At 44.0% G+C, this 10,247-nt stretch overlaps 1 protein-coding gene across 1 annotated transcript in view; it reads left to right on the top strand.

The window, feature by feature from the left end:
• Nucleotides 1-450: 450 nt before the first annotated feature.
• The window catches only part of LOC121574697 (transcription cofactor vestigial-like protein 4), a 95,819-nt gene continuing 86,022 nt past the window's right edge, over nt 451-10,247 (top strand). Inside the window, exons 1-2 of the mRNA XM_041887235.2 lie at nt 451-484; nt 9,196-9,272. Of these exons, the coding sequence (XP_041743169.2) occupies nt 9,209-9,272 (64 nt within the window). The 5' untranslated portion in view covers nt 451-484; nt 9,196-9,208. The remainder of the gene's footprint in view (nt 485-9,195; nt 9,273-10,247) is intronic.

Here is a 10,247-nt window from a genome sequence, read left to right as displayed (position 1 = left end):
CAGTAACTAGCCTGCTGTTCAGTGGAGTGGGTGTGTGGTCCAAGTCTGGGTTTATGGTTCTCCTTTCCAAGCTTAAAATGATAAACATTCAACATTAGCCATGCTGTCAATCCAGCATGATTTCTGCCGCGCTCAAATCAACTGTTAACTCAGAACTGGGACATCTTACTTCAGTGAGTTCAAGACAACTGGGAAATCTGGAGAAAAAAAACTAGCTCCAACTGGGGGATATAAAATATGCTTTGAACGGTCATCCAACTCAGAATTGTAAATTGGGAACTCGGGCCTCTTTTCTAGAGCTCCGACCTGAAGATCACTGACGTCATCATGATTCGACCTTGTTTTTTTCCCAGAGTTCCCAGTTGTCTTGAAAGCGCCATAAAGCCAGAGAATGCCAGACTTTGATGACAAAGTTTGATGACCAAATTTGCCCACGAAGGACTGCCGCGCCCCCTTCCTGTTCAAGTGAGCACAGCACAACAAGGTGAGTCCAAAAATGTCTTGTACGCTGCTGCATAAATGATGTAATATGCCAGGGAGATATGTATACTGTAGCTAAGAAAGTAATACTAAGTGTATGTTGTGTAGTAAGCTGTTAGTAGCCCATGTGTCTCACCCTAATAATTTGGTATATTTTCCCCTCTTCATTTCGCCTACTGTTCTGTCTTGGTGGTGCACATGTAGCCTATAACCTGTTTTAGAGAAATGTAATCATCCAATATTGTAAGAGCTTTCATTGTCTGCTTATATGCCCCCTTTATTTATCCTATGGTTCTGACTTGGTGTACAGGGAGAACACTGTCAGAACGGCCCATGTTCTGAATTCTGTCGCTGTACATTTTCAAAAGTGCTGAACAAATAGTTACAGTGCATTCGGAAAGTATTCAGACCGCTTCACTTTTTCCACATTTTGTTACGTTACAGCCTTATTCTAAAATGGATTCAATATGGCAGAGTGGCCATGGTGTTGCAGGCTGAGATGTAGTCAATGAACAGCATTCTTACATAGGTATTCCTCTTGTCCAGATGGGATAGGGCAGTGTGCAGTGTGATGGCGATTGCATCATCTGTGGATCTATTGGGGCGGTATGCAAATTGAAGTGAGTCTAGGGTGTCAGGTGAGGTGGAGGTGATATGATCCTTAACTAACCTCTCAAAGCTCTTGATGATGACAGAAATGAGTGCTATGGGGCGATAGTCATTTAGTTCAGTTACCTTTGCTTTCTTGGGTACAGGAACAATGGTGGGCATCTTGAAGCAAGTGGGGACAGCAGACTGAGTTAGGGAGAGATTGAATGTCTGTAAACACTCCAGCCAGTTGGCCTGTGCATGCTCTTGAGTAAGCGGCGAGGGTTAACACTCTTAAATGTCTTACTCACGTCGGCCACGGAGATCGAGAGCCCACAGTCCTAGGGAGCGGCCCGCGTCGGTGGCACAGTGTTATCCTCAAAACGGGTGAAGAAGGAGTTTTAGCTTGTCCGGGAGCAGGGCGTCGGTGTCCGATGTGGCTGGTTTTCCCTTTGTAATCCGTGATTGTCTGAGACGTTGAATTGCGGCTCTTCTTTTTCTCTATACTGACATTTTGCCTGTTTGATTGCATACAGTGCATTCCGAAAGTATCCAGACCTCTTGACTTTTTCCACATTTTGTTACGTTACAGCCTTATTCTAAAATTGATTAAATAGTTTTTTTTCCCCCTCATCAATTTACACACCACCCCATAATGACAAAGCAAAAACAGTTTTTTTAGAAATGTTAACAATTTTTTTTTTAAACATCACATTTACATAAGTATTCAGACCCTTTACTCAGTACCTTGTTGAAGCACCTTTGGCAGCGATTACAGCCTCAAGTCTTCTTGGGTATGACGCTACAAGCTTGGCACACCTGTATTTGTGGAGTTTCTCCAATTCTTCTCTTCAGATCCTCTCAAGTTCTGTCAGGTTGGATGGGGAGCGTCGCTGCACAGCTATTTTCAGGTCTCTCCAGAGATGTTCGATCGGGTTAAAGTCCTGGCTCTGGCTGGGCCACTCAAGGACATTCAGAGACTTGTCCCGAAGCCACTCCTGCGTTGTCTTGGCTGTGTGCTTAGGGTCGTTGTCCTGTTGGAAGGTGAACCTTCACCCCAGTCTGAAGTCTGAGCACTCTGGAGCAGGTGTTCATCAAGGGTCTCTCTGTACTTTGCTTCGTTCATCTTTCCCTTGATCCTGACTAGTCTCCCAGTCCCTGCCACTGAAAAACATCCGCACAACATGATGCTGCCACCACCATGCTTCACTGTACCAGGTTTCCTCCAGACGTGTGGCATCACGTCGGCCAAAGAGTTCAATCTTGGTTTCATCAGACCAGAGAATCTTGTTTCTCATGGTCTGAGAGTCATGTAGGTGCCTTTTGGCAAACTCCAAGCGGGCTGTCATGTGCCTTTTCCTGAGGAGTGGCTTCCGTCTGGCCACTCTACCATAAAGGCCTGATTGGTGGAGTGCTGTAGAGATGGTTGTCCTTCTCCACAGAAGAACTCTGGAGCTCTGTCAGAGTTACCATCGGGTTCTTGGTCTCCTCCCTGACCGAGACCCTTCTCCCCCGATTGCTCAGTTTGGCCGGGCGGCCAGCCCTAGGAAGAGTCTTGGTGGTTCTAAACTTCTTCCATTTTAAGAATGGTGGCGCCACTGTGTTCTTCGGGACCTTCAATGCTACAGAAATGTTTTGGTACCCTTCCCCAGATCTGTGCCTCGACACAATCCTGTCTCGGAGCTCTACGGACAATTCCTTCGACCTCATGGCTTGGTTTATACTCTGACATGTACTGTCAACTGTGGGACCTTACATAGACAGGTGTGTGCCTTTCCCAATCATGTCCAATCAATTGAATTTACCACAGGTGGACTCCAATCAAGTTGTAGAAACATCTCAAGGATGATCAATTGAAACAGGATGCACCTGAGCTCAAGTTCGAGTCTCATAGCAAAGGGTCTAAATACTTATTTAAATAAGGTATTTCATTTTTTTTATACATTTGCAAAAATGTCTAAAACCTGTTTTCGCTTTGTCATTATGGGGTATTGTTTGTAGGAGATGCCTGCCGTTTTACGCTGTAGACTCACTATTTACCAAGAGAGCTTTCTTCCATATTTTTTGTAGCTGTCTATTTACCACCACAAACCAATGCTGGCATTAAGACCGCACTCAACGAGCTGTATAAGGCCATAAGTAAACAGGAAAACGCTCAACCAGAGGCAGCGCTCCTAGTGGCCGGGGACTTTAATGCAGGGAAACTTAAATCCGTTCTACCTCATTTCTACCAGCATGTTCAATGTGCAACCATAGGGGAAAAAACTCTAGCCCACCTTTACGCCACACACAGAGACGCGTACAAAGCTCTCCCTCGCCCTCCATTTGGCAAATCTGACCATAATTATATCCTCCTGATTCCTGCTTATAAGTAGAAACTAAAGCAGGAAGCTCCAGTGACTCCGTTAATAAGGAAGTGGTCAGATGACGCAGATGCTAAGCTACAGGACTGTTTTGCTAGCAAAGACTGGAATATGTTCCGGGATTCTTCCGATGGCATTGAGGAGTACACCACATCAGTCACTGGCTTCATCAATAAGTGCATCGATGATGTCGTCCCCACAGTGACCGTACGTACATACCCCAACCAGAAGCCATGGATTACAGGCAACATCCGCATTGAGCTAAAGGCTAGAGCTGCCGCTTTCAATGAGCGGGACTCTAACCCGGACGCTTATAAGAAATCCCGCTATGCCCTCCGACGAACCATCAAACAGGCAAAGAGTGAGTAGGACTTTTGTCAAAGACTCAGCCACCCTAGTCATAGACTGTTCTCTCTGCTACCGCACGGCAAGCGGTACCGGAGCGTCAAGTCTAGGCCCAAAAGGCTTCTTAACAGCTTCTTCCCCCAAGCCATACGACTCCTGAACAGCTAATCATGGCTACCCGGACTATTTGCATTGTCCCCCCCCACCCTCTCTTTTACGCTGCTGCTATTCTGTTTATTATCTATGCATAGTCTCTTTAACTCTACCCACATCAGTCTTGGCTGATTTTCTTTTGATTTTCCCATGATGTCAAGCAAAGAGGCACTTAGTTTGAAGGTAGGCCTTGAAAAACATCCATAGGTACACCTCCAATTCACTCAAATGATGTCAATTAGCCTATCAGAAGCTTCTAAAGCCATGACATCATTTTCTGGAATTTCCAAGCTGTTTAAAGGCTCAGTCAACTTAGTGTATGTAAACTTCTGACCCACTGGAATTGTGATACAGTGAATTATATGTGAAATAATCTGTCTGTAAACAATTGTTGGAAAAATTACTTGTCATGCACAAAGTAGATGTCCTAACCGACTTGCCAAAACTATAGTTTGTTAACAAGACATTTGTGGAGTGGTTGAAAAAACGAGTTTTAATGACTCCAACCTAAGTGTATGTAAACTTCCGACTCCAACTGTATGTAGATGTAGAGCATGTTATAACCCAGTAGGCCGAAATTGTTACACATCAAACACTATTTGGTATTTTATTAGGATCCCCATTTAGCTGTTGTGAAAGCAGCAGCTACTCTTCCTGGGGTCCACACAGAACATGAAACATTACATAATACAGAACATTAATAGACAAGAACCGCTCAAGGACGCAGCCTACATACAGTGGGGAAAAAAAGTATTTAGTCAGCCACCAATTTTGCAAGTTCTCCCACTTAAAAATATGAGAGAGGCCTGTAATTTTCATCATAGGTACACGTCAACTATGACAGACAAATTGAGAAGAAAAAAAATCCAGAAAATCACATTGTAGGATTTTTTTATGAATTTATTTGCAAATTATGGTGGAAAATAAGTATTTGGTCACCTACAAAGAAGCAAGATTTCTGGCTCTCACAGACCTGTAACTTCTTCTTTAAGAGGCTCCTCTGTCCTCCACTCGTTACCTGTATTAATGGCACCTGTTTGAACTTGTTATAAGTATAAAAGACACCTGTCCACAACCTCAAACAGTAACACTCCAAACTCCACTATGGCCAAGACCAAAGAGCTGTCAAAGGACACCAGAAACAAAATTGTAGAGCTGCACAAGGCTGGGAAGACTGAATCTGCAATAGGTAAGCAGCTTGGTTTGAAGAAATCAACTGTGGGAGCAATTATTAGGAAATGGAAGACATACAAGACCACTGATAATCTCCCTCGATCTGGGGCTCCACGCAAGATCTCACCCCGTGGGGTCAAAATGATCACAAGAACAGTGAGCAAAAATCCCATAACCACACGGGGGGACCTAGTGAATGACCTGCAGAGAGCTGGGACCAAAGTAACAAAGCCTACCATCAGTAACACACTATGCCGCCAGGGACTCAAATCCTGCAGTGCCAGACGTGTCCCCCTGCTTAAGCCAGTACATGTCCAGGCCCGTCTGAAGTTTGCTAGAGTGCATTTGGATGATCCAGAAGAGGATTGGGAGAATGTCATATGGTCAGATGAAACCAAAATAGAACTTTTTGGTAAAAACTCAACTCGTCGTGTTTGGAGGACAAAGAATGCTGAGTTGCATCCAAAGAACACCATACCTACTGTGAAGCATGGGGGTGGAAACATCATGCTTTGGGGCTGTTTTTCTGCAAAGGGACCAGGACGACTGATCCGTGTAAAGGAAAGAATGAATGGGGCCATGTATCGTGAGATTTTGAGTGAAAACCTCCTTCCATCAGCAAGGGCATTGAAGATGAAACGTGGCTGGGTCTTTCAGCATGACAATGATCCCAAACACACCGCCCGGGCAACGAAGGAGTGGCTTCGTAAGAAGCATTTCAAGGTCCTGGAGTGGCCTAGCCAGTCTCCAGATCTCAACCCCATAGAAAATCTTTGGAGGGGAGTTGAAAGTCCGTGTTGCCCAGCGACAGCCCCAAAACATCACTGCTCTAGAGGAGATCTGCATGGAGGAATGGGCCAAAATACCAGCAACAGTGTGTGAAAACCTTGTGAAGACTTACAGAAAACATTTGACCTGTGTCATTGCCAACAAAGGGTATATAACAAAGTATTGAGAAACTTTTGTTATTGACCAAATACTTATTTTCCACCATAATTTGCAAATAAATTCATTAAAAATCCTACAATGTGATTTTCTGGATTTTTTTTTCTCCATTTTGTCTGTCATAGTTGACGTGTACCTATGATGAAAATTACAGGCCTCTCTCATCTTTTTAAGTGGGAGAACTCGCACAATTGGTGGCTGACTAAATACTTTTTCCCCCCACTGTATCAATACATACAAACAAAATATCTAGGTCAAATAGGGGAGAGGTGTTGCTTTATCTGGTTTCATTATTATTTTTTTACCAGGTTTGCTGTTCATTTGAGCAATATGAGATTGAGGGGAGTTTAATGCAATAATGGCTCTATAATACTGTTCGCGTTCTTGAATTTGTTCTGGATTTGGGGACTGTAAAAAGACCCCTGGTGGCATGTCTGGTGGGGTAAGTGTGTGTGTCAGAGCTGTGTGTAAGTTGACTATGCTAACAATTTGGAATTTTCAACACGTTAATGTTTCTTATAAAAATAAGCGATGCAGTCAGTCTCTCCTCAACTCTTAGCCAAGAGAGACTGGCATGCATAGTATTTATATCAGCCCTCTGATTACAATGAAGAGCAAGACGTTCCGCTCTGTTCTGAGCCAGCTGCAGCTTAACTAAGTATTTCTTTGCAGCACTTGACCACACGACTGGACAATAATCAAGATAAGACAAAACTAGAGCTTGCAGGACTTGCTTTGTGGAGTGTGGTGTCAAAGCAGAACGTCTCTTTATTACGGACAGACCTCTCCCCATCTTTACAACCAGAGAATCTATATGTTTTGACATGACAGTTTACAATCTAAGGAGACACTTGAAACCCCACCTCTTTAAGGAACACCTGGGATAGGATAAAGTAATCCTTCTACCCCCCTCCTTACCCCCCAAAAAAAAAATTAATAAAAAAACTTATTGTAAAGTGGTTATCCCACTGGCTATAAGGTGAATGCACCAATTTGTAAGAGCGTCTGCTAAATGACATGAATGTAAATCTAAGGTAACACCAAGTAATTTAGTCTCCTCAACTTGTTCAACAGCCACACCATTCATTAACAGATTCAGCTGATGTCTAGAACTTTGGGGAATGATTTGTACCAAATACAATGCTCTTAGTTTTAGAGATGTTCAGGACCAGTTTAGTACTAGCCAGACATGCCTCAATTACGTTTATGGTTAAATATACTGAACAAAAAACATAAAATGCAACATGCAACAATTTCAAAGATTTTACTGAGCTACAGTTCATATAAGGAAATCAGTCAATTGAAATAAATTAATTAGGCCCTAATCTATGGACTTCACATGACTGGGAATACAGATATGCATATGATGGTCACAGATACCTTTAAAAGAAAGGTAGGGTCTTGGATCAGAGAACCAGCCAGTATCTGGTGTGACGACCATTTGAATCGTGCAGCAGCGACACATCTCCTTCTCACAGAGTTGATCAAGCTGTTGATTGTGGTCTGTGGAATGTTGTCCCACTCCTCTTCAATGGCTGTGTTTAGTTGCTGGATATTGGAGGGAACTGGAACACGCTGTCGTACACGTCGGCTCCAGAGCATCAGCTTCAGCTGGTGAAGGAGACGTGTTGATGGAAGTTGGGCATCGCGTGTCTTAATTACATTTACATTTACATTTTAGTCATTTAGCAGACGCTCTTATCCAGAGCGACTTACAGTTAGTGAGTGCATACATTATTATTATTATTATTATTATTATTATTATTATTATTAAGGGAGTTTCATGCACTCATGGCTCTGTATAATACTGTACGTTTTCTTGAATTTGTTCTGGAGCCAGCTGCAGCTTAACTAGGTCTTTCTTTGCACATTTGACCATATGACTGGACAATAATCAAGATAAGATAAAACTAGAAACTGCAGGACTTGCTTTGTGGAGTGTGGTGTCAAAAAAGCAGAGCATCTCTGTATTAAGGACAGACCTCTCCCCATCTTTAAAGCCATTGAATCTATATGTTTTGACCATGACAGTTTACAATCTAATGTAACACCAATTAATTTAGTCTCCTCAACTAGTTCAACAGCCACACCATTCATTACCAGATTCAGCTGAGGTCTAGAACTTAGGGACTGATTTGTACCAAATACAATGCTCTTAGTTTTAGAGATGTTCAGGACCAGTTTATTACTGGTCACCCATTCAAAAACTGTCAACAACTCCTTGTTAAGGGTTTCAGTGACTTCATTAGCTGTGGTTGCTGATGTGTATATGGTTGAATCATCAGCATACATGGACACACATGCTTTGTTTAATGCCAGTGGCAGGTCATTGGTAAAAATAGAAAAGAGTAGAGGGCCTAGAGAGCTGCCCTGTGGTACACCACTCTTTACATGTTTGACATTAGAGAAGCTTCCATTAAAGAAAACCCTTTGAGTTCTATTAGATAGTGCTAAATCCACGATATGGTAGAGGTTGAAAAGCCATAAAGAATATGTTTTCTCAACAACAGGTTATGGTCAATAATATCAAAGGCTGTACTGAAATCTAACAGTACAGCTCCCACAATCTTATTATTATCAATTTCTTTCAACCAATCATCAGTCATTTGTGTCAGTGCAATACATGTTGAGGGCCCTTCCCTATAAGTATGCTGACAGTCTCAATTTGTTGACCAAATACAATGCTATTTCTCTGTAAAACACAATTTCTTCCAACAGTTTGATACCTCCTCCATAATCATTCCTGTCTCTTCTATAGATGTTATATCCTTGTATTGCTACTGCTGTGTCATCAAATGAATTGTCTCAGAAATGGCTAATATATGAATGTTTTCTGATGTTAGCAAGTTTTTGATTTCATGAACCTTATTTCTAAGGCTACATATATTAATATGGGCTATTTTCAGCCCTTTCCTGGGCAGCTTATCAGAGATAGACATAATATGGAAAAGAGCTAACAAAAGCAAGAGAACCCTCCCCCCATGTATTTAGTATCCATTAATCAGTGTGTGTGTGTGTGTGTGTGTGCGCGTGTGTGTGTGTTGAACGGTTAAATCTACGAATCCACTAGAATAAGCATGCAGCCAGTTGTAGTCCATAAAGATAGAAAATTGCCGCAGTGTGAATAAATCTGAACTTTCTTCTTCAGGTTGTTGTTGAGAATGGAGACGCCCTTGGATGTTCTGTCGAGAGCTGCGTCTTTAGTGCATGCGGATGATGAGAAACGTAAGTTTTGCTCTTTACAATATCAGGCAAGCCCTGTTTTGGTTAGATAATAGCAACCGTTTGACTCCCTGGCCCTAGCTCTGGCCCTGACTCCCCAGCTCTGGCCCTGACTCCCCAGCTCTGGCCCTGACTCCCCAGCTCTGGCCCTGACTCCCCAGCTCTGGCCCTGACTCCCCAGCTCTGGCCCTGACTCCCCAGCTCTGGCCCTGACTCCCCAGCTCTGGCCCTGACTCCCCAGCTCTGGCCCTGACTCCCCAGCTCTGGCCCTGACTCCCCAGCTCTGGCCCTGACTCCCCAGCTCTGGCCCTGACTCCCCAGCTCTGGCCCTGACTCCCCAGCTCTGGCCCTGACTCCCCAGCTCTGGCCCTGACTCCCCAGGTCTGGCCCTGACTCCCCAGCTCTGGCCCTGACTCCCTAGCTCTAACTTTGGCCCTAGCTTGTAAAATAAATAAATGTGACTCTGGATGACAACATAATGATGTTTGTTTCCAACATTTAGGGCTGTTTTCCTAAGGAAGTTAAATCCGCTTCGTGTTTTGTTTCCTTGCACAATACTAATGAATACCGCAGTACTGGTGCCTCATAGCCCTACCCTGGCCTTAACCCTACCCTGGCCTTATCGCTACCCTTCCCCTACCCTGGCCTTATCCCTACCCTTCCCCTACCCTGGCCTTATCGCTACCCTTCCCCTACCCTGGCCTTATCGCTACCCTTCCCCTACCCTGGCCTTATCCCTATCCTTCCCCTACCCTGGCCTTATCCCTACCCTTCCCCTACCCTGGCCTTATCCCTACCCTGGCCTTATCCCTACCCTTCCCCTACCCTAGCCTTATCCCTACCCTTCCCCTACCCTGGCCTTATCCCTACCCTGGCCTTATCCCTACCCTTCCCCTACCCTAGCCTTATCCCTACCCTGGCCTTATCCCTAGCCTTATCCCTACCCTTCCCCTACCCTGGCCTTATCCCTACCCTGGC

Source organism: Coregonus clupeaformis, unplaced genomic scaffold (genome assembly GCF_020615455.1).
Source record: "Coregonus clupeaformis isolate EN_2021a unplaced genomic scaffold, ASM2061545v1 scaf0006, whole genome shotgun sequence".
In the NCBI taxonomy this organism is placed as follows: domain Eukaryota; kingdom Metazoa; phylum Chordata; class Actinopteri; order Salmoniformes; family Salmonidae; genus Coregonus; species Coregonus clupeaformis.
Note: the sequence above shows the minus strand (reverse complement) of the source record. Positions and strands in the feature narration are given on the sequence as shown.